Source organism: Amblyomma mixtum, chromosome 3 (assembly GCF_055824585.1).
Source record: "Amblyomma mixtum isolate Tamu chromosome 3, ASM5582458v1, whole genome shotgun sequence".
NCBI classification, from domain to species: domain Eukaryota; kingdom Metazoa; phylum Arthropoda; class Arachnida; order Ixodida; family Ixodidae; genus Amblyomma; species Amblyomma mixtum.
Window position 1 is genome coordinate 47,000,417 of NC_143014.1, and position 26,300 is coordinate 47,026,716.

The following is a 26,300-nucleotide window of genomic DNA, read 5'->3' on the forward strand; positions in this document are numbered from 1 at the left end:
AGCTTAGATATGCTAATTGCAAATTGCACAGTGCACGTGCCACAATAATTTTTTGCCATTTTGTTGAATTGCCAGTAGCGTGTGCGTTGTTTCAGTCTCAACCCGTGGTTGTACTTATGGCCCATACCTGACCACATGCTGTACGCCATGTCTATGTGTGGGGCCTCGGACACTCTCAAGCTGCTGCTTTGCAGCTTTTCGTCTGCGGTCCCTTTCCCATGTATTAGAACGAGAATAAAGGCTTTCTTATTATTATTATATTATAATTTGTAATGCCGAGCATGCTGTTTATACCACTCAAGTGTTTTTGAGAAAACATTCATCACGGCTTCGAGAAGTACGAGTCATGGTTTTGCCAATGGCTCGGACTCCGAGCTCGCAAACCGCATTCGTTGGTGCAAGGTGGCTTTCAGCTTTTTCGCTCGCTTCGCTGACGAAGGCATAACAGAAGCGTTCATAGCAGTGTGAGGCTATCGTGCAAAGAGAAACCGTGAGGACGTTAAACATTTTATGAAAAGCGGTGGCTAGTTCCTTAGTGCTTTTTCCGAAACTTCACTGCGGAGTGCGTTAGGCCTAGCTACACTGAGCAAGCAGCCCGCAGCAATCCGCTGTCACCCAGCGTGTCGATGGGCGGCACGTCGTTGCAAGAAGCCTGCCATTGGTTAGGGTGCAGTCTAGTCTCGCTTTAGCACCACATGAAAGCATCCTCATAGCATATCATTACATTCTTTCCTGTATGGTGCATCCGGGCACCGACGTTATACAGGCACTGCATGCAACTGGTTCTAGGCAGAGACTCAACAGAATGCCACTCCGCCAGTTTGTCTGTACCGCGTGTCACAAGAAGTCTTTGAAGAAACGGGAGAAACCGCATTTCTGGCACGTTGTCTAAAGCACACATTTCGAGGTGTGTATGTGACCGCTACTCAATGAGTAGTGATGTGGGCACACGTGCACCCAGTCTTCGCCGAAATGCCTCCAGGCAGCGCGGTCTCAGGACGGGTTCCCGTGAAACGAAAGCAGGGACGCTTTTAAAATGCATGCGGGAAAAAAAAAATATTAGTTTTAACAGCAAATGTAGCAGGTGCGTTTATTACGTGAACACACATATTGTCAAAGATTTCCGGAGTACCAAGAAAACCGCCCCACAGCGGCGATTCCGAAGTGGCGAAAGACCGAAGCTGGCAGATTTTTAGAAACTGAACATTGGTCATGAATTTTTCGGTCCAATCTATCAATGTTCTGGCCTGATTTCATGACAATGAAGTTTCCGCTTCAATGAAATTTTTCACAGATCCCATGAATTTGGCTGAAACAGGATTAGACTGTATTTCTGATGGGGTAGCCATAGGCGGCTTTGTCGCCACGAATGATAACACTGAGACCATAGGGGAGCTTTCAGAGAAAGACATCAGTGCGGACAAAACAGATTAAAGGACGCCATTAATGCAAATTGTGATGAAGACTTCAGAGAACTTGTGCCCACATACTTCTACGTGCTCCCTGCACTCAGCATGGTTCGTCACCATGCACGTCAACAAAAGGTTGCTTGAAGTCCATCGATAACAGTGAAGAATGTGTTCTCTCCAAGGCAATAAACATGAATACACAAAAATTTTCCGACTGCTTTGCTCAGTAATCCGAGCAAAGTGAGTGGCCAACATATAAATATATTTTTCTCCATCTCAATGTGTTTGTGTGTCGTTAAAGGGACCACACTGAATTTGAACGCTATCAATTTTTTTTTTTTTGTCAGTGGAATCGATAGTTTGGCATTTTGTGGATTTGTTGCCTCTTGTACGGCAGCAAAACTTGCATTTATTGCTAACAGATTTGGATTCGAAGCTGAAAAACTTTTTCTTGCCGCTAAGATTCGAACTCTGAACTCTCTGATGACGGAATAGGAGAAGAGCAACGGAAACAGAAACGAGGACTCCATGAATGCTGGCGCCAGCCGAAAAGAAAACTACTGCCGGCCGGATGTTGAAGGCCTCTGACAACCGTCGTCGCTTCGTTTACGTTTGCACCAATGTTAAGATGGATCCTGTTCCCTATTCTGACAACAAAGTTCTCGCAAAAGACTGAGGCCTGCCTTTCATCAACTTCAACTCCACACAGCAGGCATGCCTTTAAAGGCTGAGGCGGCGGGTCTGGCAAGAAAGTCCTAGCACTGAGCAGTCGGCAGTGTCGCTGTCATCACCGAGCCACCGTCACGACTAATGTGTAGAGACTGGTACATGTGCACATATTTCAATTCTGTAATAATAATAAGGGAGTAATTATTCATTGACATCCACCCAAGCACAGCTGTACGGCTACAAAGGAAAGCTGTACAGCTTTCCTTAGAAGCCTTAGGGATGCACTTGAGTGGATGTCAATGAGCAATTATTCCCTTATTACAAATCTACTCCACCTTAGGGGTTCCCCTAAACATTTGACCAACTCCACAATAACAGTCCTCGTATGGCTGGTTATGCAGCCCAGCGTCTTGGTACGCTGACGAAGCGAACACGCTCAACGGTGCATGGAACATTAACTATACACAGCTCTTTTTTCCTTGTCGCAGTTGCGTGCCGTTGCACAAACTCCGTCCGAGAAGCACTTGGGTGTCTAACTTCATCAGTGTGCTACTCATTTTTGCGTCCAGTATAGTTAGTTCCCATGAGTAGTGTACTATTGAAGTTAAATATGAATCAACTAGGCCCATTTGCAGCTTTCCTCACTTGGAGGTCCCATGCTGCTCTGCCCTTGTGAATCGAGGCGCGTAACAAAACCATACGGTCATGCAGAGCGCATAGCCGTGAAGCCCCCAAAACGTACCGAAATTTAGCTGGACGCCTGTTGTGCCACCAATTACCGTATTTCCTCGTGTAATAGGCGCACTCGCATAATAGGCGCACCCCAAGTTAGGGCGCGAAAATTCAAATTTTTTTATTTCCGCGCATAATAGGCGCATCCCGAACTTGGCACTGTGATCAATACTTATTTACACGATTTAAAGCTGACGCCTCGCCACCCCCCGCTTCCCAATCTTTATTTTAACAAAGTTTTTGCTGAACTGACTACTAGTCCTCACTAGTGCTGCTGCCGTCGCAGCTGCTGCGGACCCACAGCACGTACAACGACATCGCGTAGAACAGCCGCACACAGTTTTCAGGGATGCTCACTTTAATCGTCAGATTGGAAAGCTTCATCTCCAGCCGGAAACGTTCCCGACTTAGGCCCACGAAAACCTCGGCGCTTGGAGTCGCGTACAAAAATTTAGGGACGCCGCAGTCTCAACTGCCGCACTTCTCGGCCATGTCGTATTTTCCGACCTGCCGTACACTTGCCGTGTTCCACTTGCCGTGTTCGAGAGCAAACTCCCAGCCGTGTAGCTGGGAGCCCTTCGAGCTAAAACAGCAATGCTCCACGGCAAAGCCATAAACTATCGCGCTACCGCAAATCCCGGCATTCAGCAACAACAACAACAAAAAAAAAACGAGCTGGTGATGCTGATGGCGATATACTAGATAGCGAAAGCTCCCGGTGGAGGAAAACGATGATGATGAGGAGCTTGGCCTTGGGCGCCCTCCGTGGGCGGCGTCTGGAAGCTCCTATGCGCGTGTGTGGCCTCCGCGATCAAGCGGCCGTTGCGCGCAGCCGGAGCCGATCGCGGAGGCCTCGACGCGTGCATTCCGAAGGCTATTCCCGCGTGTGTCTGGAAAGTTTCGGTGCGGCCCTACATGGATCTTTTTTTTTTTTTTTTTCAATATTTTCTTCGCGAAAACGGGGTGCGGCCCGTACACGAGTGCGTTTACACGGTGTGTTCAATTTTACGAGTCAAAAAGTTTCCGGAAATTTTACCCCGCGTAATAGGCGCACACCGAACTTTGAGCCGGATTTTCTGGGAAAAAAAAGCGCCTATTATGCGAGTAAATACGGTACAGGTTTTCTTTTACTTCCAACATTACGGTTGTCTTTTTCCTGCCTTTCTCGTGTGTTCTGTAGTATTACCCCAAGCCAGCACACAGTAACACATAAAGGAACCGAAAGGGGTATCATAAAGCAATCTCCTAATCATCGCCAGCAGAGTCTTTTGGTGCCAGTTCATTATGACCACTGCTTTGCTTAGCTTAACCAATAATGATTGAATGTGCTGGTTCCAGGACATGTTCGCCAAGCATAATGTGAGGTGTTTTAGCAAAATTTTTAATAAAAACATTGTATGGGCCAAGCGTAATGGATTCATGCACCTTGGCCAACGTTGCAAACTCATGAAACAACACAAAATGCATCTGCCTCGACAGCAACCGGAGCAGATCTTTTTGGCAAAAAACGCAGAGCAATCATCTTCGTAGCTAACAATATGCACCCTGCGCCTCTTCCTTCAGCATGCAGCGTATTCCGTGCCAATCTGGCGCCCAATTTGCAAACTGTATTTATTTGTACTATGTCGCTGATGCAAAAGAAAAAAAAGAACAGGCTCCAAAATACTTCCCCGTGACACCCCTGATATTAAGTATATATTGCATTTGACCCATAAGGTACCAATGAATACGCAGGTTCATTCATAAGAGGCGACACAAAATACAGTAATACGGTGCAATCTGCATCACATGCAGCAGCACATACGTCATAATTCCCGTCTCCAAACTCACAAAATGGAGTAGAAGATCAGATGGACATCATAATTTGACAAAATCAATTGTACAAACAGACAAGGCCGCTGCTGAGAAGTGCCAGAGACCACTGGAAACTGAGCTTAGACACTATCCATTTGTACTCTGCCCCACTCCCCCAAATAATGTTTGAAATGTATGACTGCTCATAGAGAACTAAATTGATAAACCTTTAACTTGTAAAAGATGGCTTCGAGTGATCACACAGACTAATCACTCTCACAGAATAAATGCAAATCCATCTATGAACTTCCTGACATGAACAAATGATGAACTCACCTGATCAGTCCTTCAGCTGCGTTCTCATCGACCAAGGTGAGGCCTCCAACAGCAGGAGATGGCAGTTTAGCCTTCTGCGCCATATATTCTTTATGCATCTCTTCCACGCACTGTAAAGAAAATAGTAGCAAAATGCAGTTAACAAAACTATATGAAGAGCCAAGTACAGTGGAACCTCGATTATACGTCCCCCGGTCATGCGACGACCCGCATTTTACGACGAATTTGTGCGGTCCCGGCAAAACCCTCATAGAGACAATGCATTAAAAACCTCGGTTATACGACGCAAATTTTAGAAGGACCCCGCTTCGTACGACGGCTAACTCGTACCGTCCGTCAAAAAAGGTCGTCAGCAAACGCAGGCCGGGATGTACCGTATTTTCGCGATTCTAAGCACCCCCCCCCTATTTTCGGAAAAAAATTTCTTGAAAAGAAAACTTTGCATGCGAATCTAAGCACCCCGTTTTGTGCAGTCGGAGTCCCAAGGAGGCCTGCCTGTTGTTGTTGCGACTGAGAGAAGGATGAAAAGGAAAGCGCACGAGCCCGCCAGTAGACGAGCCCGCCTACTGGCGTGAGCCAAGCCACCACCGCTGCCCAGGAGAGTTAAAAGATCAGAGGAAAGATAAAGAGAAAAGATAAGACGCCATCGCAGCATGCAGCAACAGATGCTCCGCAGGAGCCGACGCTGATGAAAAAACAGATAAGCGGGCGAGGCCGCGCTCGCCCAAGCGAGGACAGAGGCGTCCACGACGCTTTTTGTTTGCGCTCCCATTCCTAGTTAAGGGGATGTGTTGCAGAGCATCGACAACATCCGGCGCTTTGCTTGCGCGCGCGACGATGTTGGCGACCTACTGCCGGACGTGGCAGCCCTTGAAAGAAAGTTGATGCGCCGAGGTTGGGCAAAGGTGCAAAAAAAAAAAATTACCGATTTTTTTTTAACGGTAATAAAGATTTTTTTGCAAATCTGTTTCAAACAAATGCTGGGTTTTGTCTTTTTTAATCTGATTGGCGTATTTGCCGCGGGCTTGAAGCCGGTCAACAGTTTTCGGCGCAAGGCCGAGCGCCACTGGCCGCATTCTTTGATTTTCGATTATACGACGGTTTCGCGCGGTCCCCTGAACGTCGTACAATCGAGGTTCCACTGTACAGAAATATGCATATTTCACTGGTTTCACACTTTTGTTTTGTTTTTTGCACCTTACAAGCGATAGTTAAAAAATTATAGCACTGTCACATTGTTCAATTTAATGACATTCAGATCGCATGGCATTAGCATGCAGTGCCATTAATCGGCTGTTACACAGGAACATTTAATATCATTATATTCCAATGATGTTTACAATCGAATGAGTTTGGGGAACTCATTCATACAGTAGCCGATCAATTTTTCGGACTCTAACATTTCGGACTTGTGTGATATTTCGGACCTCGCTGAGGAACCATCGCGCACCTCATAGGAACGTGTACATTTTCACGACAGATATTTAGGACTTTGTGGCGTCTAAAAGTTCGAATTTTCGGACTCAAATAGACGCCAACAATATTGTGGAGGTCGTTTTTCAACCGAAAGTATGTTATTTCGGCCTAATATAGACATGAGCGGGCATTGCTGTCGCAACCAACCCATTCGTCCCCACCGTGAAAGGCGCTATAAGAATGATGCGCGACAGTAATGTTTGTGACAAGTAGTCTTCAACGGACCTTAACCTTGTGAAATGGCGGCCATATCTGAGGTTACGTCTGCCTGAACTGTCAATGCAAGGTGTCGTCCAATTCTGAAGCAGAGAGTTTGGAACAGTTTGGCGCAATTTTTGCATTTTTATCAGGATGGCGCAGCTTTTCCGGTTTGGCACATTTGGTGCAATGGCGGGGTCACTGCATGGTGCAAGAGGTTCCTGTTTTTTCAGTGTCATTCAATTATAGCCTAGAGTAGCATGCTAGGCTCAAAACCAGGCAGCCTATCCTTTATTATTTAAAGTGTCTCTTTCTCTCTCTCTCCCTCAATAATTTAAACACTTTTTTCCGGTCCCTTGAAATCCAAATTAACGAGCTTTACAGGCAGAACAATCGAGCCCCTCCAGGATTTTCATGTCATTAAATGCTCTAAAGTTAGCCATGTTTTCTTTTTTCAGTATAACCCAGTAATAACAATTAACGCTGATATTTCCATGGCACTTCAATATTCCTATAAAAGAATTTGACAGCAGATTCCAAGATCTTGGTATGCTTCAAATAGAGCTCCACCCCTCTTGTGGAGAGAGCCATATCGCCAGGAATAATTGCAGCTCTAGCGAAAGGGCTGTGTCAGAAGAAAAAATCCCACTGAATTATGCACATAACAAAGTCCAATGTTGTCCAATGTTTGGCCTTTTCTCAAATTTGGTGCCAGTCACTTTGAGGTGTCTCCATAGCCTAGGTATTTAGAAAGAGTGTGCACACTCAGAAAAATAGTCATAAAGGCTGTGAGTTTCAGAATTGAAACTGTGAGCTCATTCCGGGTTGTTCTCTAAGAGGCACGCCACCACCAAAGTCAGTGCTCACCCACCCCTTCACTTGTGTGCATCCCGCGCTGTCCTTAACCCCCTAGCAATGCCACTGACACGCGCACACACTGCTCACAAGTTTCTGCTTTCAGACTTGGCACTCTAGTAGAGCACTCAGCTATTAGTCACATATTGTGAAAAAGCTTTTATCACACACTGTTGCATACCTGGAGCGAACCACCTTTACAAATCTTGCCCATGTTTGAAAGCAACTCAGCTTGCAGTGTGGCAGTGTGTTCGTCATCCTCCTCCTCTTGATCGAAGAAATGGTAGGGACTCTTCTGCAATAACCATAAATGTCAGTTATGAACATTGTAACAGAACAGCAAAAACATAGCAAACAAGCTCTTGAGCAGTAATTGATACACCAGTTTTTGTTTAAATACTTCAAAGGCATGCTCATCCATTCACATTGGATGAAGTATGGTTGGTGTGCAAGGTTTAGGTAATGAGGTGGTTGGTGTGCAAGGTTTAGGTAATGAGGATGGTTTGGTTTTGCGGGGTTTAACGTCCCAAAGCGACTAAGGCTATGAGAGACGCCATAGTGGAGGGCTCCGGAAATTTCGACCACCTGGGGTTCTTTAACGTGCTCTGACATCGCACAGTACACGGGTCTCTAGAATTTCTCCTCCAAAGAAATTCTAGCCGCCGCGGCCGGGATCGAACCCGCGTCTTTTGGGTCAGCAGCCGAGCACCATAGCAACTGAGCCACCGCGGCGGCCCTTAGGTAATGAGGAATGCCACGACAAGCCTGGATAAATTTTGACCACCTGACGTACTTCAGCGTGCATAGACAGTGCACCGCACACAGACATTTTGCCATAATGCCAGAATTGGGTATTGCAACCTGACATTCAGTAGCAGAACTATTCACACTGGGATGTGAAGGCACGTGTGTGTGTCTATTTATGCCACTGACACATAGCTCTGACCTCACTCAGCTTTTAACCAGGCAAATCAATCTAGCATGCACTCTTCTACCTTGTTTGCATTGCGCAATTGTATCAATGATAAACAGACAAGTGAAAGCCACTTAAGGGAGGAGCCTGGTCTTGAAAGAAAGTTTTTACTGAAGTAGTCACAATTATGAAATGTTCACGAAACATGTATTTTTGCATGCCGCTTATTGTCATTGAATTTCATGTTGAGCACTCATGTTGTTGTAATGCAAGTTTCTAGTGATGAGCTTTCTAGAAACTTTGCCACAGAGAACTTGCCAAAATGCATGCCATTGGGTTCTCTTGATAGCAAGGAATGCAATAAGGGTAAAATTGCCATCCTGCTCATCATAGAACTTGAGTTATAGGCAGGGAATGGACTTTTCGGTTTTTATTTTTCGAAAATTTGGCGGCCTTTTTTCGGTTTTCATTTGAGGAGACTACTCTTAGTTTTTTTCAACAAATGAAATACTGACTTTTTTCGGTGACAAAGTAGCAATTCTGTGTGGTCAAAAGTCTCTTAAAGTCTATCTCTCTATTTTTGTCATCCTCAGGGGTGGAAGCAGGCTCCAGATTTTTGGAGCAGGCACGGGAGCAGCAAAAGTCTTATTTTGGAGCAGCTTTGGAGCAGCTTTGTAGGCTATTTCGGAGCACTTTTGGAGCAGACAGGCGACATTTAAATGCGACCGAGAGAAATTTTGTTAGCAGCTCGTCCAAAAACTGCATAAATATTGACCATCAATCCTACAGGCCAGAATTCTTTAAAAGGACTACAATTGTTCTAAAGATATATGCTAGAGTTCATAAAAAAATAGACAAGTGGCAGCTGCTCCAAACAGTAGTTGCAGTAAATTAGCTGTTATCAATTTCAATTCAGAAAAAAAAATAAAACAACATAATGGACACAGTTCGTCAAAACCGTCAAAAGAGTGCAGCAGAATCTCAAATATACTATGTCAGGACCGAAAAAAAAAAAATCAATACCCGCCAACCGGTGGATTTTAAAATTCGGAAAATTGCCACAGCCAAACCAACAAGAAGGTGTTCACATAATTTGCACCCTCCCGTAAATGCGCACCAAGAATTTATTACCCAAGCGTATATGAAAAAAAAAATGCACCAGCGTGCACGCGAGTACAGGCAAGGCAGGCTGTGGAAAATCTGCGTGAACGCGTTGCTGTGTACGGCTGTGAAAGGTGCGAGTAGCGAGGAGACACCGGCCGCGCCGCTGTGAAGATGTAACCCCGCAACTGGCCAGGCCAAGTGAAAGCAACATCAACTGCGTGCGAGGTACGAGCACGACGGTACCTTGCACGACGGGTAGTAAGCCCGGTGTCCATTCCCTGGAAGCTCCACGTGTAAGAAGTTCGTAATTCGTTTGTTAAATTAGCTCCGGTAAATAAAATTCTTTTCGCGTGCCATTTACCCATCCCACTCGCGCTGGCAGTCGCTTCCAGGACAAGGTGTCCGGAATCCTAAACAACGAACCATTGTCGGTTCGGTCTGCCATTAGCCGGGCCTACCGCGAGGCCGCTGTTTTAGCCAGTTTTAGCGCCGTTTATCTCCAGTTTTTTCCTTCCTCCAAGAGCGAACCCAACTGTCGATGCCAATGCGGTTACGTCCGTTTAGTAGCGAGTGCTCAGTGTTGCCCATCCGACAATAACACTCGGCTAAATTTGGCTCTGTATACTTGCAATGGGCGTAAATTGCCGTTTAGGCGCAGGAGATCAAATTGGCACAGCATGGCGCAATTGGCGCAGCCCACCCCTGCATCCTGAACAATCCATTTAGCAGTAATTAAGGTGAAAATGGCAATATACCTGGAGCTGTGCTTGTGGAAAAAATTTCTACCATCAATAAAAGAGTAACTCAAGTTAAATGAAGACAAAACGGAAGTGGAGGTTTACTTCATAGAACTACAGTCGCCGACTGATTTTTCGGACTCCAAAAATTCGGACATGCTCGATTATTCAGACTGCTTCGTGGCACCGCCACTCTCCCCATAGACCGTAATGTATAACAACTGCCGAAAGTTCGGACATCTTGCAGCCTCTCGTTTGATTTTTCGGACACTCCTTGAGCCAACTCGACCGGCAGCACTTGCCGCACCGACGCTCACCGACGCGCGGTTCACTTCGCTCAACGCCATTTTTGTTTTGAACTGAGCCTCCTTGCTTCCCCGCGAGGTGGCGCTACTGCAAATTCCCGCTCATCATCGTTTCCGCGTGGTTCGGTAGCGCGCCACACCAGTTCCGGCCGCAGCTTAGTAAGCCATCTCAAGGCAATCCAGGAGCCGCTTTGTTTGTTTATCCGCGTGCGACGCTGGTGTTAGGCCACGTTTTTAGTTTGTGCCGTTTATGCCTGCGTGACTGTGCGGTGGTGTGAGTCGAGTTTGCGTTGGTTCAACGTGGCATAAGTGTCTAATGGCGCCGACAGTGCCCGCGGAGTCTGCGCCGGGGAAAGCCGGCAAGCGTGGTAAATATACCACAATGTCAATGGCGAAAAAGATCGCCATTGTGCAACAGGTCCAGAGCGGTCGGTCTCAAAGTGAAGTTGCCCGAGAATTCAGTGTTTCGAAGCAGACGGTCTCGGATTACATCCGCAACAAGGTAAAGATTCTCGGCGAAGCGACGAAGTCTTCCTCCAGCCTGGAAAGGAAAAATTTTAGAGACGGCAGCCACCCGAAGCTCGAAGAAGCTCTCCACATGTGGTTGTGTGCCACGGTCGCCAAGCGGATTCCTGCCTCGGGAGACCTCCTGAAGCAGAAGGCAGAAACGCTCGCTCTCCGGATGAACATCGAGGGCTTCATGTTCAGCGACGGGTGGCTCCGAAATTTCAAAAAACGGTACGACCTCGCTTTCAAGAGGATGTGTGGCGAGAGTGGTGCCGTCGACCGGACCCTTGTTGCAAATTATCGCTCGGACACTCTGGAGTCGCTGTTGCGCCAGTTTTCGCCGGACGATGTTTTTAACTGCGACGAGACAGCTCTATTCTATAAAATGCTGCCCGAAAAGACCCTTTCTGTGTCGGGCGATCCTCGTCACGGCGGGAAGCATAGCAAAGAGCGCGTCACCGTAATGATAGGCAGCAACATGTCGGGGACGGAGAAGCTTCCGCTTCTGGTGATAGGAAAGTCGAGAAACCCGAGGTGTTTCAAGGGCGTGAAGTCGCTGCCCGTGTGGTATGAAGCCAACGCAAAAGCATGGATAACGCAGCAGCTTTTCAGTGAGTACATCTGCAAACTCGACCGGAAGTTTAAGTCTCAAAACCGGAAGGTGTCTTTGTAGACAATTGCGGTGCACATGGGCATATCCACGGTCTCGAGTCTATCAGCTTGGAATTCCTGCCGCCCAACACCACGAGTATAATCCAGCCCACGGACCAGGGTGTCATAAAAAATTTGAAGGTCCTGTACAGGACACGCCTCTTGAGCCGCATGATCCTCTGCGTCGACGCCGGCAAGCAGTACGCCGTTAGCCTTCTGTCGGCAATAAACATGCTTGCAGATGCCTGGAAAGCGGTGACCCCTGTCACTATGCATAACTGCTTTCGGCACGCTGGATTTGTCAGACCTGATGAAGCGGATGCCGTGGCGCCCCAGGATCTGTCGCCGTCCGATGTGCTCCCTACTGACGCCGAAGATGTTCTTCGGGACCTGCGCAGTGGTGGCATTGCGATTCCGGACACTGTTTCATTTGACACCTTTTCAGATGCTGACAGTGCTGTGCTGACTTGCGCAGAACTCGACGACGACGAGATCATTCGTCAGGTTTCTGCTGCCCCGCCGAACGATGATGACTCGGAGTCTGAAGATGACGCACCAAGTGCGCCACTGCCGTCGCACGCGGAGCTTGTACAAGCGGTGACTGTGCTTTCAGCCGCCTATAGTGACCGCACGACCCTCTCCGAGATTCAGGCTGATCTCATCGCACGCAAACAGAACAGGGTACAACGGCGCATTCACGATTTCTTCAAGCCTACTGCCGAGACCGGATAAGTGCTCCTCGCCCAACGCCGCCTCTCCTCCTCCTCTTCTCTCAAAGCTCCTTTGGAAGCTTTTTTTTTCAACGGTCCCTCTCGGGGCCACCAATCGCGCTTCGGCAGAGCATGCAGGCACGAGGCTTCCCGCTGTGTCTCACTCGAGTTCCTCTCTCTACACCAAGTCGCCTATGCGCAGACACATGGTGCAGTCGTTTCGCGCCACGCACTTTCACGTGCGCGGCGACGTAAGAACAGTCGTGTCACGTCATAAAAACAATTGTGATAATGAGGTATAAACAGTGTTGTAGGCGTTGGTGAAAAAAAGGAACAAAATACTTTGCTCGTTAGGGTAAATTACTGCTTATTCGTCTTAAGAACTAACAACAACAATATTGCAAAGCTCATATTTAACTTAAAACGCCTAGCTCCACCAACTACTTTACGAGAAATCCTTATTTAACGGGAATAACTTAGCAATTTTATAGTGGCCTTCAGTTGACTAAGAACACGAAATGGCACTTTATCATCAATTATAACTTCACAAAGAGACAATCGGTGAACAAATTTACAGTAATTCTGAAAACTATGATGTACCTAAATGCTCGGCATGCTTGCACTATAGAGAGAGTTGTGTAACAACGCCAGCAAGGCAGTATCACACGGTTCGTCACATGAGCATTTAATTATCCAACGGCAGGCCGGCGGCAGCAAGCCCGCGAGAACGCCGTGGTAGCACGCAGCGCTGGAGATGCGATATTAGCCTAGGGCGGCTTACAGCCGGCGTTTTGTCATCGCAGGGGTCTGTTGAACCCCGAGTAGCAGTATCAAGACGTTTCGTTGAAGCGCGCGTGAGCATTGACTTATGCAACGCCAGGCCGGCGGCAGCAAGCCCGCGAGAGCGCTGTGGTAGCACGCAGCACTGGAGATGCGATATTAGCCTAGGGCGGCTTACAGCCGGCGTTTTGTCATCGCAGGGGTCTGTTGAACCCCGAGTAGCAGTATCAAGACGTTTCGTTGAAGCGCGCGTGAGCATTGACTTATGCAACGCCAGGCCGGCGGCAGCAAGCCCGCGAGAGCGCCGTGGTAGCACGCAGCGGTGCAGACGCGATGAGGCCCGACGGCTCTCGAAACGATGTGGGGGAGGAGGCAAGTAGAGGAGGTGGTGAAAGAAGGAACGGAGAAGAGGAGGAGGAGAGGCGGCGTTGGGCGAGGCATGGAGGAAAAAAAACTGAGGAGGGAGCGTCCGGCGACAACCTTGAAGCCTGGTCTTAACAAGTAAAGATATAGCAAAAAAAAAGTGTCCCCCCCCCCCCCCTCCCGTGATCGCACCACGTGATAGCGTGTGGTAAAGTCTAGCCCCGCTGCGCGCGCGCGTGCGCCATTTAGCGCGGCAGACTAACTGTAGATCAACTTCCTTGCTGTAGACGCCCGCGCCGCGGGTCGCGCATACGCGCGCACTAAAACATACCGGAATCAAAACATAAAGGACCGGCTCGAAGAGCGAAAAACTGAGGGAGAAAACGACTTCAAAACAATCGCCTTGCGAATGCTGGCCGCGTGACGTCATGCTCCCTCCTTAGTTTTTTTTCCTCCATGGGGCGAGGAGACATATGCAACGCCAGCCCGGGATCAGCCAGTGCAGGCAAATAAACGATTTCTTTCTCTTTTTTTTTTTCTTAATTTGTTTTTTCGGACACCTGTTTATTCGGACATTTCCGCGGTCCCCGTGAGGTCCGAATAAACGGTCGGCGACTGTAGTTTATCGTTGCGTTGTCGCGCTGTGTTGAGCGCTAGGACGGGGCATCACATGGTCTGCGTGTTGATGACAGCGACAGAACTGCCGCTCAATCGTCATGGTAGTGAAAACATGCTTTTTCCTATTTGCGGTTACGTTTCAATGTCCTACATGCATTTCATTAAACTAATTAACCGACTAACCGCCCTAAGCAGGTGCCGATGGCGAAGAAACAGTGCTTAGCTAAAGAGAGTGAGGAGATGGTGCTTCCTGGTCTGCAAAAGCCTGTAAGCTAGCAGAGCAATACCTTAAATAGTACAACTGCACTGCTTATGCTACAATACCATCGTTGCACCATGGCCCTGGCTTCCTTACTTAGTTCATTCTCTACTTTAAGTGAGTGTAACTCACATTCAGCAACCAGCTAGCTGTGCCCTGCAAGCCGAAAATACTAACAGTTTTCGGTTAAAACTGAATTTTGAAAAGTGAATTCGGCGTACTTTTATCAGGTATTTCTGGTTTAAAACCGAAAAGCCCAACCTCTAGTTATAGGGTATTGAAGCTACTACTTCAGATACAGGAATACAAACTTTTTGCATTTTTGAAGTGGCAACTTCAAAACCCTATAACTAAACATTTATGATGGGCAGGAAGACAATTTCACTCTTGTTGCATTCCATTACGTCACGAGAACCCGTAACACACATTTCAGCATATTCCCTGCAAAGGTACACTAAAGAGGAATTTAAACTCGCCTTTTTGCAGCGGGAACTCGATCTACACGTTCCAAGCATTCTTAGAAACTTCGACTTATTGACCTGTGCGGCTGAGTTCCCTAATTTAAATCAGATCAACGTCCGGATCCCGCCTTTTTTTTTTTAATTCCCCGCAGACGGCGGGAGGAGTCGACAAACGCATGGAGTGCCTTTCAGCCAGTCGCGTGGCGGCTTTGCTTTCGGTTTTACTTTGTTTTTAGCTTTCCGTGAATAAATAGATCTAGTCAGAGACTACACAGCTGCAAATTAGGCCCACGGAAATAAAAATACGCATGGACTCTTTGCTTTTCCCGATCACTACGTATCACTCCACCGATGGCAGAGTCGCAAACCGCCACTGGACTGGTTGGAAGGTTGTTCGACTCCTCCCACCGTCTACGGGGAGTAAAAAAAAAAAAATTCCACGAGCCAGGACGTTTAATCGGACTTAAATTAGGGAAATAGGCCGCACACGGCAATAATTCGAAGTTTCCAAGAACGCTCGGAACGTGTAGATTGAATTCCAGCAGTAAAGATACAAGTTAAGATTCCTCTTCAGTGCACCTTTAAAAGGTCCTAAAAAAAAAACAAAAAAAAAACAAGGAAAGTGCTCAACGAATTGTTGTACATGAAATTAAATCACATATTTAGAATCGGCACACAAAAATACATGGTCCCTGAAGATTTCACAACTGTGACTACATTAATATTTTTTTAAAATTAAAAGCGAAGCTACACTGCACATGGTCGGGGATGAATCAATGGGAGCAATTTGAAAAGTTGGAATGCCTTGCTGGAACAGCTGGTCCCGTGGTATGAGACTCCTATCCAGTCGGCTGTCAACCTTTTCTGCTGTGTGCGGACAGTGCACAGACAACAAAGAGTGTAGCTGCTGATGCAGTCTGTGCAAACGTGCACTACGCTACCTTCGTAGCTTCATGAGGCCAGGAACGACAGATGACGGCGTCGAAAGCCCAGGGGATCAGACGCACATGAATTTCAACGCGACTTTTATGCACAACCAGTCGGATGTCTCATAGGATGGCTTCATTGATACGGACACCAAAATCACAGAGATGAGCTCTAAGGAAGCTATCCTATGCAAAGTATGAGCATTCCCCGACCGCCAGTAAAGAGGTGGCTGAAATGCCACCAGCTACCGTGAACGCTTCATACACAATTAGTTATTCATTATAATGAGTTCCTAAAGCAGACTGCTAGCAGCAAAGGCCTTGGCGAGGAGAACATGACCACTCTGTAGAGCTTGGAAAGCACCGAGGTAGGGTCAGATTTCAAGAAGCAGGTGCACAAAACTCTCTTTTTCACGAAATAAATGTCACTTTTGTCAGACTAAGTTTTCTGGGCTGTAAGATGGGAAGTCCATAAACTAGGAACTTTCGATACAATGTAAGCCGCGCGAATGACCGTCAGGTTTGTTATAAGTCGGCTCAACCATACTGTCATAGGACAATATGCAGCAGCTCACAGTACCACTGTCTCACAGCGCCAAAATGAGTAGCTAGTGAATTCAGTCCTTCAGATTTTGCCTCAAATACTCCGGTGTCAAGAGCGAAAGCCACCAAAAGTAATCAGAAAAATTTACCAAGAATTCCATCTGCTACATTTCATATCACAGAAGTCTTTTTATTACTATCGTCACTTTTCTCCTAACAGATACGATGGACCCGATATCAGGCCAGTGTTTTAAAAATGTAGGCAAATTTATCATTAAAAGATGGTACAAAAAGGCAGTTACAACATGTTCATTGTCACATCCACATGGAAACCAAAAAATCCACTCTGAGTGCTTGTGTTGTACAGGTCGCTCCAACTGAATATGGACATTCAATGATTACGGCAAAATTTTGTGTGACAAGACCCTTTTCCCTCTTTACAAACTTCCTCCAGGCGTATAATATCCAAAAGCTATTTTCCACTTCAGTAGGGAAATAACCAAAAATATTTCTATTTTTGTGCGACTGGTTGTTCCCTTTGCCAATGGGGGGACTAGCGCTTACCATGAAAGCTGCAACAACAAATTCCACAAACCTTTTTCAAGAGGCCAACAAAATGAAAGCAGTGCTCTCGGCGCATTCTTTGGATGGCATAGCACACATCCAAGTGCTGGTCTTTGTAGGCAAGCTGCAGAACCTCCTCGGACCGCTGGAAGTCTGACAGTCGCAGTCTGATCTAGAAGAGCATTTTGTACCTAACCGTTACTCTCGCATACACACTTACTTTGCTTGTTTGCAAACCAGAGCACAGGCTTAAGCCACATACTCAACACCTGCCAAGGATCTACCCTCTGCGCAAAAAAAAATTGAAAAATCCATTGCCACTTTGTGACCTCAGAAACCTACGCAACCACCACAAAACATTCATGTGCACAAACAGGAACAGCAACTACAGAAATAAAGTGGTCACGCAAACACCACAGAAAAAAAAGCAAAAATAAGCAAAACAATGCAAGCAAACAATGCAATGTCGATTGTAAAAAAAAAATTTTTTTTTTTAGTTTTACTAGTGTCAGTGAGCTCATTCCAAGATACCTGACTTTTCCACGCTTTTCCCAACCATTTCAGGCACAATTCATTGATCACAAAAGAGGGAGAAAAACTTGCCGACTGATGATAACAGACTGGATGAACCTGTAAATGCTGCACTGAAAAAAGATTTATTGTTTCACAGAGCTTACTTTTTCCTGAAAGATCAGCTTCAAGCTGTGACTTATGAAGCAACTACTGCTTCTTATCTTCCAGATCGGTAAAGGGACACTGAGGACTACTACCGTGTTTGTTGGTTTGTAAGTCACACCTCCCTGTAAATGGCAGTAAGTCCGATCGGTATACAAGACAACTGTCCATTCGCCGAGTGCTATAAAAACGCGCTGAGGACCCCTATGCTAAACAAAGCAACGACAAACAGCGCTGTGTTTCGTTCCCTTTTCTGTCCGTCCTCGTTTCATGTGCGCTGCCAAGAAAAGACGACAATGCACGCTAGTGGCAGCTGCCATGTGCACATAATTCTCGAACTCTGGCCAACATGCCTTTTTCACGTGGTCTGCCTTTTCTTTTTTTTTTTGCTTGACTGACCACAGCGCTACTGCGGCTTTGCATCAGTCCCAGATAATTTTTTCGTTCACGTCGAACTAACATCCATGCTGCCTCATTCCCATGCTCAAGTGAATATTCAATGGCACGCTACCTGAATTTAGAATATTGCTTCTTCGCCTCACTGGCAGCATTACATTAAGCAAGAACAATACACGACACATGAGAAGCCAAGCCGATGTCATGCCGAAATATAAAATTTTGACAATATGTCTGGGCTGTATACTGTGCTGTCACCACAATGTCCTGTTACAGCAAGACTAATTCTACCAATAAGACAACAATGTAAAAATAGCTTCATCTGTGCTTCTTGCACCCATCCATTTACTTTTCAAACACAGCAGGCGCAGCACAAGATGGCATGCAGTGGCAATAGCCACTTCTGTACATAAGTAGCACCACTCTATAAGACGTGCCAACAAAAAAATCAGAAAAAAAAATGCAACTTTTACACAGGAAAATATGTTAACTGAAGTTGGCCTGTACTGACAGGTTACCGTGTACGATTACAAAGGCGAGGCAAATGCACATTGTGCGTAGGCATGTTCGATAATTTTGAATATTCAGTCAAATAGTCCAATATTCAATATCTGATTCCCTCCAATTGTTTGGTGCTTGAAATTTTGAATACCAAACTCTTGTTGCTCATGGTTTTGGCTCAGTGTACCTCCTCCAGGATGGCATCGCGGCGCAAGCGCTACCAAAGCCTCGACTCCGCGTTGCGTGCTGCACCCCTGTGTGTATGCCGGAGCCAATCTGCGCATGCGCGCAACAGACGTGAGCAGGCGCATGAGTACCTGCCAGGTGTATGCAGCCACACTACCCGCGGTGTGCAAGTGCTGTAACCGGCATGCATCAATAAAGATATGGCATAGCGCGATCCACTTCCACGCACTGCCAGTGTGCACGTGCTGATTAGTCCCGATGAGGCACGCACAGAAACAGCTGCCCGGAACCTGGCGCCTTGTGGCATCGTCGCGCGACCTACGCACGCCCAGTGGCTCCCCGCAAAAACGGATTGCGTTATGCTACATCTCTCTAATCAGAGGGCATACGGCTCCCTTGACTTTCTCAGAAAAAAGCCTGGGCTGACTGCAGCTGCCACAGCCACCCTTCGCCACGTGAAATTCGCTAAACATGCCCGACAGCATGAGCACAAAGGGGAGATAGCATAGCACACGACACATGGAGATGGGTGCCCCTTTCCGACCGCTGATGCATAAAATCGTTCAGACCTATTACGATAACATCTGTTATATACAGGCTGGCAGTGCAAGCAATGAAATTAAAAATGCAGTCATGGGTAGAAAGTAATATGATACTCGGAGAGCTTCAGAATGGTCTCCGAAGGGGTAGGCGTTTAGATGATAGCCTGTTCATGCTAACCAGAAGCCCACAACCCTGCACCATCATATCTGCCCGACACTCTCGCTTGGCTCAGGGTCCCTCCACCACACCCAGTATATCCAAGCTACTGTCCCGCTACAATGGCCCCTACCATGTTGATCAACAAACCTCCCCAGTGAACTATATTGTCGAGCCCGTCGCGTCCTCTTTGGACCATCGTCGCCACGGCCGCGAAACTGTCCACATTGAGTGCCTAAAACTATGGTATGACCCGCTCATTCTTTCCGCCCTGTAAGTCTACAAGATGGCTCATTTTTCCGGCGGGGAGCTATTGTAATGGACTAGACCGATGTCAGAGAAAGCGGCGCGAGACAGAAGACGACAAAGACAAATAGAGCTGGAGAAACGCCTCACAGCAACACAGCTTATGACTCAGCGTTTCAGCAAACAAGCCCTGGGACTGAACCCTGCATCATAGCCAATACAAACTGGCTGGAGGGCATTCTTTGAGTGGTACGTGCCACTTGACTCTTGCGTTCTATCGGACTACAGCATCGGGTATGTTCTGCAATCGTTATTCAAGTTATACAGTATGTGTACGACATATTTCTGGGTTCATTTTATGGAAGTCAGGGAAGCCATTTACAGAACATTCTCACTGATACTATACATGACAATGACTGAATATCCAAACATATACAAACGGCGGCATTGGTCTATTTATACATGATGTTCTTTGTATGCCGAAGAGAATGTTGTCCTCGATACAGATATGTTTTTGGTGTGAAATTCATAACACAAACAAAGGGTAAGCGCAACAATGAGCCAGTGTAGCAACCAACCTTGATTTTGGGGGTACACGGTTGCATGACGTACATTGCATACAGCAGGTAAGTAGCAAAAATCTTTTCTTGCAAACTGCAGGAAGGATGCCACAGCTTCAAAATGATCCTGGTTATCTCGTCAAAAAACTGCATAAGAAGGACAGAAACAGTTAGGCACAGCAACACAATTAAAAAAGTGGGATGCATCAAGCCTAGCGACAAGACAATGAGAAATCAGCACCTGTGAGACAATGTTAGAAGCAATCATGTTAGCCCCCATCACATCCACACTGCAAATCTGAGGCAATTACGTACGGGTTGACAAAAGTAAACGGAGAACACTAATGCCTTCTAACAATTTTCAAGTGCAGCCTAATTGAAATTGCCAGTTATCGTATATGCACGATGCTAGTAGAAGTTCGTGCCCTTTCTCATGGACAAACAATATTTCTTCATTTCTGGTAGGAAAGGCGTAACTGCACTTCGAACGGAATAGCGTGCTTCATTTATTTACGCCTGCACCTGTACCACATACATCATGAACTGATCCTCAGCAAGTCTTGGTCTGCTGTCATGCTGCGGACTCATGTAGCCTTTTGAGCATACTAAGGTGCACACCAGATGACCTTTGCAGTGCTTTTACGGGATGTTAGAATTTCCATTCCAAATACAAAGCTTCAGTATGTGCTCACTGTGAGCGGCTTATTCTCTGCTACATTTTTTGTTGCCTTCTAGTCTTTATGGAGCTTCTAAATGTATGAATGTATACTGCACCCTCGCATTGTGCAAACACCTTTTTTTTTTTTTTTGTCGCTAATGCTGACCTGTGCAGTATGCCAGCCATATTCTAAAAGGGACTTATTTCATTAGTGTCGTACACTTACAAGGCAAGGTGAGAAACTGCTCTTTAGACTCCGGCTTACAAGCACTGAGGCAGCCAAGTATACTGCTGTGCATGGCAGGACTTGCAATGCTCGAGCAATGGCAGTGTGGCATGTTGGTGATGCCAGAAAACAATAAGGTGAGCGTTTCAGAATTTCAATCATGCGTGTTGATCTGTTTCTCCAATTTTTTTTTCATTTCATTTGTTTCATTTTCAGAAAATGCAGTGCTGTTGCCCAATAGGAATAGATGAAACACAGTGAATGTAGTAAAACCAGATACACTTTGCATCGCTGTGGTCAGGGGATGTTGTGTGCCTTCTGGAATGAAAAAGCCATTCACTCTGTTTTAGGGCATGTTGTATGATGGCACAACCAATTTGCCCAGACACACGCTTCAGTCACTCCTGTGTTGCAATTCACATTGAGCTCCACAGGGCAATTACTGTAAGCAAAAACTTACACTTCTGCAAACCCAAAGGGCAACATGTAGCCCACAGATGATGGTTCGACATCTAATATACTGCTTGCTTTCCAATCCAAAGGTATGTTAACCCAAATTCTCCATTGTCATGGCACAATACACAAATTCCTTTTATTTAAACCATCAACGCTACTGCATAATTCCCTTAAAGGGGTTGCGAAAAGAAAATGAAGGTGCCGGGTTGTCATTTTTAATGCTTCCGTAAACATTAGACACACCTGTTCCAAAATATTTAGGCGCAATATGAGTCTGCATTTAATAAAACCCATTTGAAATCGTTGCTGTTTTGCGCTCATAAAACAACCAAGCAACGCCGTCGGCCGGCATAGGCACTACTTGACTACGTTATCTTTAAGACTAAGAAATGTAGACATATCTTTTAACTTTAGTCTTCCCTTTAACTAAAGTCAGAAAGAAAAAAAAAGTGTCAATTATTTAACACACAACTCTACTCCATTAAGGTATAGCACCTGGTCATAGATCGGTCACTGATGCGTGATCGATTTCGGTTCTGCTTCTTCATCCTACATTGCTCCAGTAACCACAGTTCCAGCCTCTTTCGCATCAACCCCACAGAGCCGGTCTGGTTCAGGTGATCGAGCGGGGCAAGGTCAACCCAACTCGACGACTGCGTGTTTACATGAACTCGATTTTAATGAGTCGAGACCAGTTGGAACAGCTGCAGTGACACCAAGCATCAAGCAGCGCAATGCGAGCGAGCAGTGGCAGCCTCGAAGATTGCGGCACGCAAGCACTTTCTAGGAGGCGCAACGGCGGAAGCGAAAAACAGGTTAGCATTTTTCCTCCCATTTTGCCAATCCAGCTCCTTAACGCGACGGCGTTTACAAGCACACAGGAGCAGGAGTCAACCTTCCCCTTGCAGCGGAGTTTACTGAACCCAACCCGTCGACTCCTGACCCGAATCGGCGCACAATTGCATGAACCCAGTAACCGGTTTTTGACCCCACAACTCGAGTCAACTCTGCCCTGTCAGGTTGACCTGCATTGGCTTTATGATGGCTTGTGTGGGTGACATAATTTTGACACCCCATTTGAGTACATATGATGCTATGACCTCGGTCAACTATGACTCAACAGGCCTCGCTAAGCTGCCATGTTGTGTTGACGACAGAAGCCTCTGAGTGGCTGCTTAAGATGACATCTGCTGTAGAGTTGTAGGGAACGCATGCTGGGAAACCAAAATTAAATTTTTTTCGCTACTTAATCAACTAGGACGATGATGAAATGAACCAAAGTATACAATGAAGACTCAGAATTCTAAATATACGAGGCACTAAAAATGTTCGGAAAACATGTCACAACCCCTTTAAGATGGAGCTTAAGCCTGCCATCAATTTTTATGCACTCATTTCTCACGTACCTATGCATCCAATAAACTAAGGTAAATAAAATTGCTATAAAATTCTTGACATCACAGTACATTATTGGAAAAGGTGCACTTAAGTAACACACATCATTTTTTTTTTTTTTTTTCAGTTCACTTAGTTTTCCAAAGGCTACATCCTCACTGTTCATAACATCAGGTTATGCCTCATACAGACACCGGCATAAATGCCAGAACTTTATTTCTGCATTTCAATGGTTCCTAACCACTGTCAATATTACTAGCAATTTTCACGCAGTTTTTGGCAAGAAACAATTGAAAACTAAATTTCGGTTCGCCTGTACTCCACACAGGGAGGAAACGTGGTGATAGCGGTGGTGTCTATGTGCACATGGGCAATCACTCCACCTGAGTAGGTAGAGAGAATGCACCTCTAAAACCGTCCCATAAGGCCAGTAGCCTCTAGAAATCACCGTTTGCTACTCAGTTCGTGGGCCTTCAGGGTATATGATTCAAGAAACTTTATCCAATGAACGTTTAGTCATCTCAGGTGTGCACAGGAGTCTCTCAAGCTAACCACGAATATTTGGACACACATATGTGAGGTGGTACGGTGAATCTTGCGCAGCCATACCAGTGCACAGGTGGAGTTTGTACACATACAATACAAGGGAGTACCTCTCTCGCACAACACTCCTCGTGTAATGCAAGGGAGGTGCAGAGGTGGCCGAAGTGAAGAAAATTAGTGCACCACTAGCTGTTCTGCGAAGCTCTCGTCCTTCGAAGTTTGATATGAGTTTCTGGGGCAAGATCTGCTGCCAGTGGAAACAAACTAAATACTTTTGGGCTGTAGCTTCATGCGCCAGACCAGAGACCAAAGTTAAAATTTAGGCAGCATCTATTCTACCGGCAGCCAAGAGAATTTACTCCTCCAATCCTCCCAACACTTGCCTCTGATCAGCTACTTAGATCTTCGTGAGAACAATTTTCCTGTTCTTTTCACAGCCCCGATTCTCCAAGCAGCACAGATCAATTTCACCACTGCTGGGATAAGTACCGGACAGACCCAACTCTTGCCAGCGACCGACAATAGCTTGAGAGTAGTCCTGCTGTTATTTCTTGCGGGCATTCTTGGCTACTAAAAACTTCCCGAGCGCTAAGCTTAAAATTTTAGATCCCTGCCCCTCAACATAGCCGAAAACGGACACAATGAACGACACTTCACACCATGCAACATAAAGTTCAGCTAAACTATGTAGTAGTCGCTCATGTCGAGCATGCCTACACGTCTTGAGCTCGCAAACTGAACCCTCTAAAGATTCATATTGTTACCTTTCTCGTTTAGTACTTTTGCTCTTAATTATTTTCTCCATAACTGTGCTCCCGATTAAACTGAACTTGTTTCGATGTTCAATGCGCTGAAATTCCACGCCGCGACTCCTGGACATTATTTGGTTTCTGGTGCTGCTTGCAGGGGCTCGCGGCACAAGCAATAAAGTTTATATCGAAAAAAATTTACAACTGCAATGCAGGACGGAATGTCAGGTGCTCCTTCTTCCCTGAAAGGCGACCGTGAAAGCACCAAAAATTAGTATTCATGGCAAAGTTTCACTTCATTTCCTGTAGTTAATCAGGGCACAGAAATTTTACCCTGGCTGCCGGCAGAACAGAGGCTATCCAATATTTATACATGGGACCCTTGCACTGCCTGGCGCTCTGGTGTAGACGGCAGTCGGGACAGAATCCCGACACTCTGTGGTGTCATGCTCTATCAGATAACATCAGTAAAACCTTAATTGTTGATTTGATAACTTTTCCTTTAGTTGTAGCCTCATACCTTAAAAGTGCCTGTACTGCCGTTCACTAGCTCGTGTGTAGACATTCGGTAGTTGTAAGTGCTCGGATCATCCAGCCTGATACAAGAACTACAGATCAAGGAAACCCAAGTTCGGTTAAGGAAGGCTTCGGGTCATCGCCCGAGCGACGTCTGAAACTGAAAAGGGATTGCAGGAGTACGCTACGACAGGAGCGAACAAAGCACGCGCACAGTGCACGAGCGCATGCATGTCGAGTACTCACCACTCGAGTTTCTCTTTCTTTCTTTCCGCTGAAACAATAAAAGAAAACGTTAAAACAAACTGCCTTCTCTAGGAAACTTTTCCGTCGCCTAAAATGCAAACTTACCAGAAAACCAGTGCGAACTTCATCTCTCTGAAAAGTTTCGAGAATTCCGTGAAACGAGCAGTTTCTGCTGCCACGAATTTTTCCAACAGAGTGTTCATGTCAGTGCGAAAACCAGCGGAGATTCTCTGTACAGACGTCATTTCTGCAGTATCCGTGGAACCTCAGGACCACCAAGTAACCCTAGAACCGCCTGCGTTCCGCTGCCGCCTTTGTTCCAAGTAACCCTACAACCGCCTGCGTCCCTCTGCCGCCTTTGTTTCAAAACTGAGGAAGATGCATGCAGAGCTGCATAGCAGAGCCGCGCAAGCACCGTCAGGCATCGCTTCGCGAGTCGAGTTGGGAAACTCCGAGTCAAATGGAGTGATGGCGCTGCTTTCGAGACAAATTTAGGGTGCCTAGACAAAAGACAGGGGTAAGTAAGTTTTGCGTCCGAAAAAATGATCTGCGACGCAGAGAGCCAAATACATGAGTAGCAGCCGGTCGTTGTGCAGAGAATGCCTTATTACAAGAAAAAAATTTAAAATTGGTTTTTGAGGAAAGGAAATGGCGCAGTAATTGTCTCATCTCGGCAGACACCCGAACTACAGTGAACTAGTTCACTATACCCGAACCGGGCCCTAAAGGGAGAGGCCCTTCGTATTCCCAATGCATTTTTTTTTTCTGAAAGTGTGGCGAAAGTGACGTCAAAATTTAGTCTTGAAAAGTCGAGCCACTTGCAACGTTAATGTTGTTGTTGGGACCTCTTCCTCCATGTTGGGACCCTTGGGACCCATGATGGGACCCTAGTAAGTTGTTGCTATGAGAACTCTGGCCACTAGCAACGGTGTACGGCGTCGTTGTTGCTCTCGGCATGTTGTGATCGGCCTTACGAGTTGAAAATCTACATGCCTCGCGTCGTGACGTTGCGCACACATCATGGACTACTTTTAAATGCGGCGAATAACCTCTGTATTGATATTTTGTTCGTCAAACTTGGTGTCGTGACGCGGAGCGATCGAAGAATTGAAATGAATCTCGCGAAAAGGTGGCACTTTGGAACGCGCTTCTACACGCGAAGAAGCGTTGATTATCCGATCAGGCGCATTTCGTCCTAGTTGATCTTTCGCGGCCGATTTTTGCATTGATATGTTACACTAATGCATGGCCTGTGTCACATCTCATTAAGTAAAAAGTAACATATATTGCGTCTTTTGCAATGCCGGTATGCTACGCGGAATTTTTGGTTGCTAAGGG

The 26,300-nt window shown here is 46.3% G+C and overlaps 1 protein-coding gene across 1 annotated transcript in view; it reads right to left on the bottom strand.

Moving 5' to 3' along the window:
- The window catches only part of LOC149350046 (snRNA-activating protein complex subunit 1-like), a 43,351-nt gene extending 17,956 nt beyond the window's left edge, over nt 1-25,395 (bottom strand). Inside the window, exons 1-6 of the mRNA XM_089579077.1 lie at nt 25,068-25,395; nt 24,963-24,990; nt 20,192-20,320; nt 16,942-17,082; nt 7,651-7,764; nt 4,941-5,050 (exon numbers count right to left, since the gene is read on the bottom strand). Of these exons, the coding sequence (XP_089435203.1) occupies nt 4,941-5,050; nt 7,651-7,764; nt 16,942-17,082; nt 20,192-20,320; nt 24,963-24,990; nt 25,068-25,207 (662 nt within the window). The 5' untranslated portion in view covers nt 25,208-25,395. The remainder of the gene's footprint in view (nt 1-4,940; nt 5,051-7,650; nt 7,765-16,941; nt 17,083-20,191; nt 20,321-24,962; nt 24,991-25,067) is intronic.
- Nucleotides 25,396-26,300: the final 905 nt, after the last annotated feature.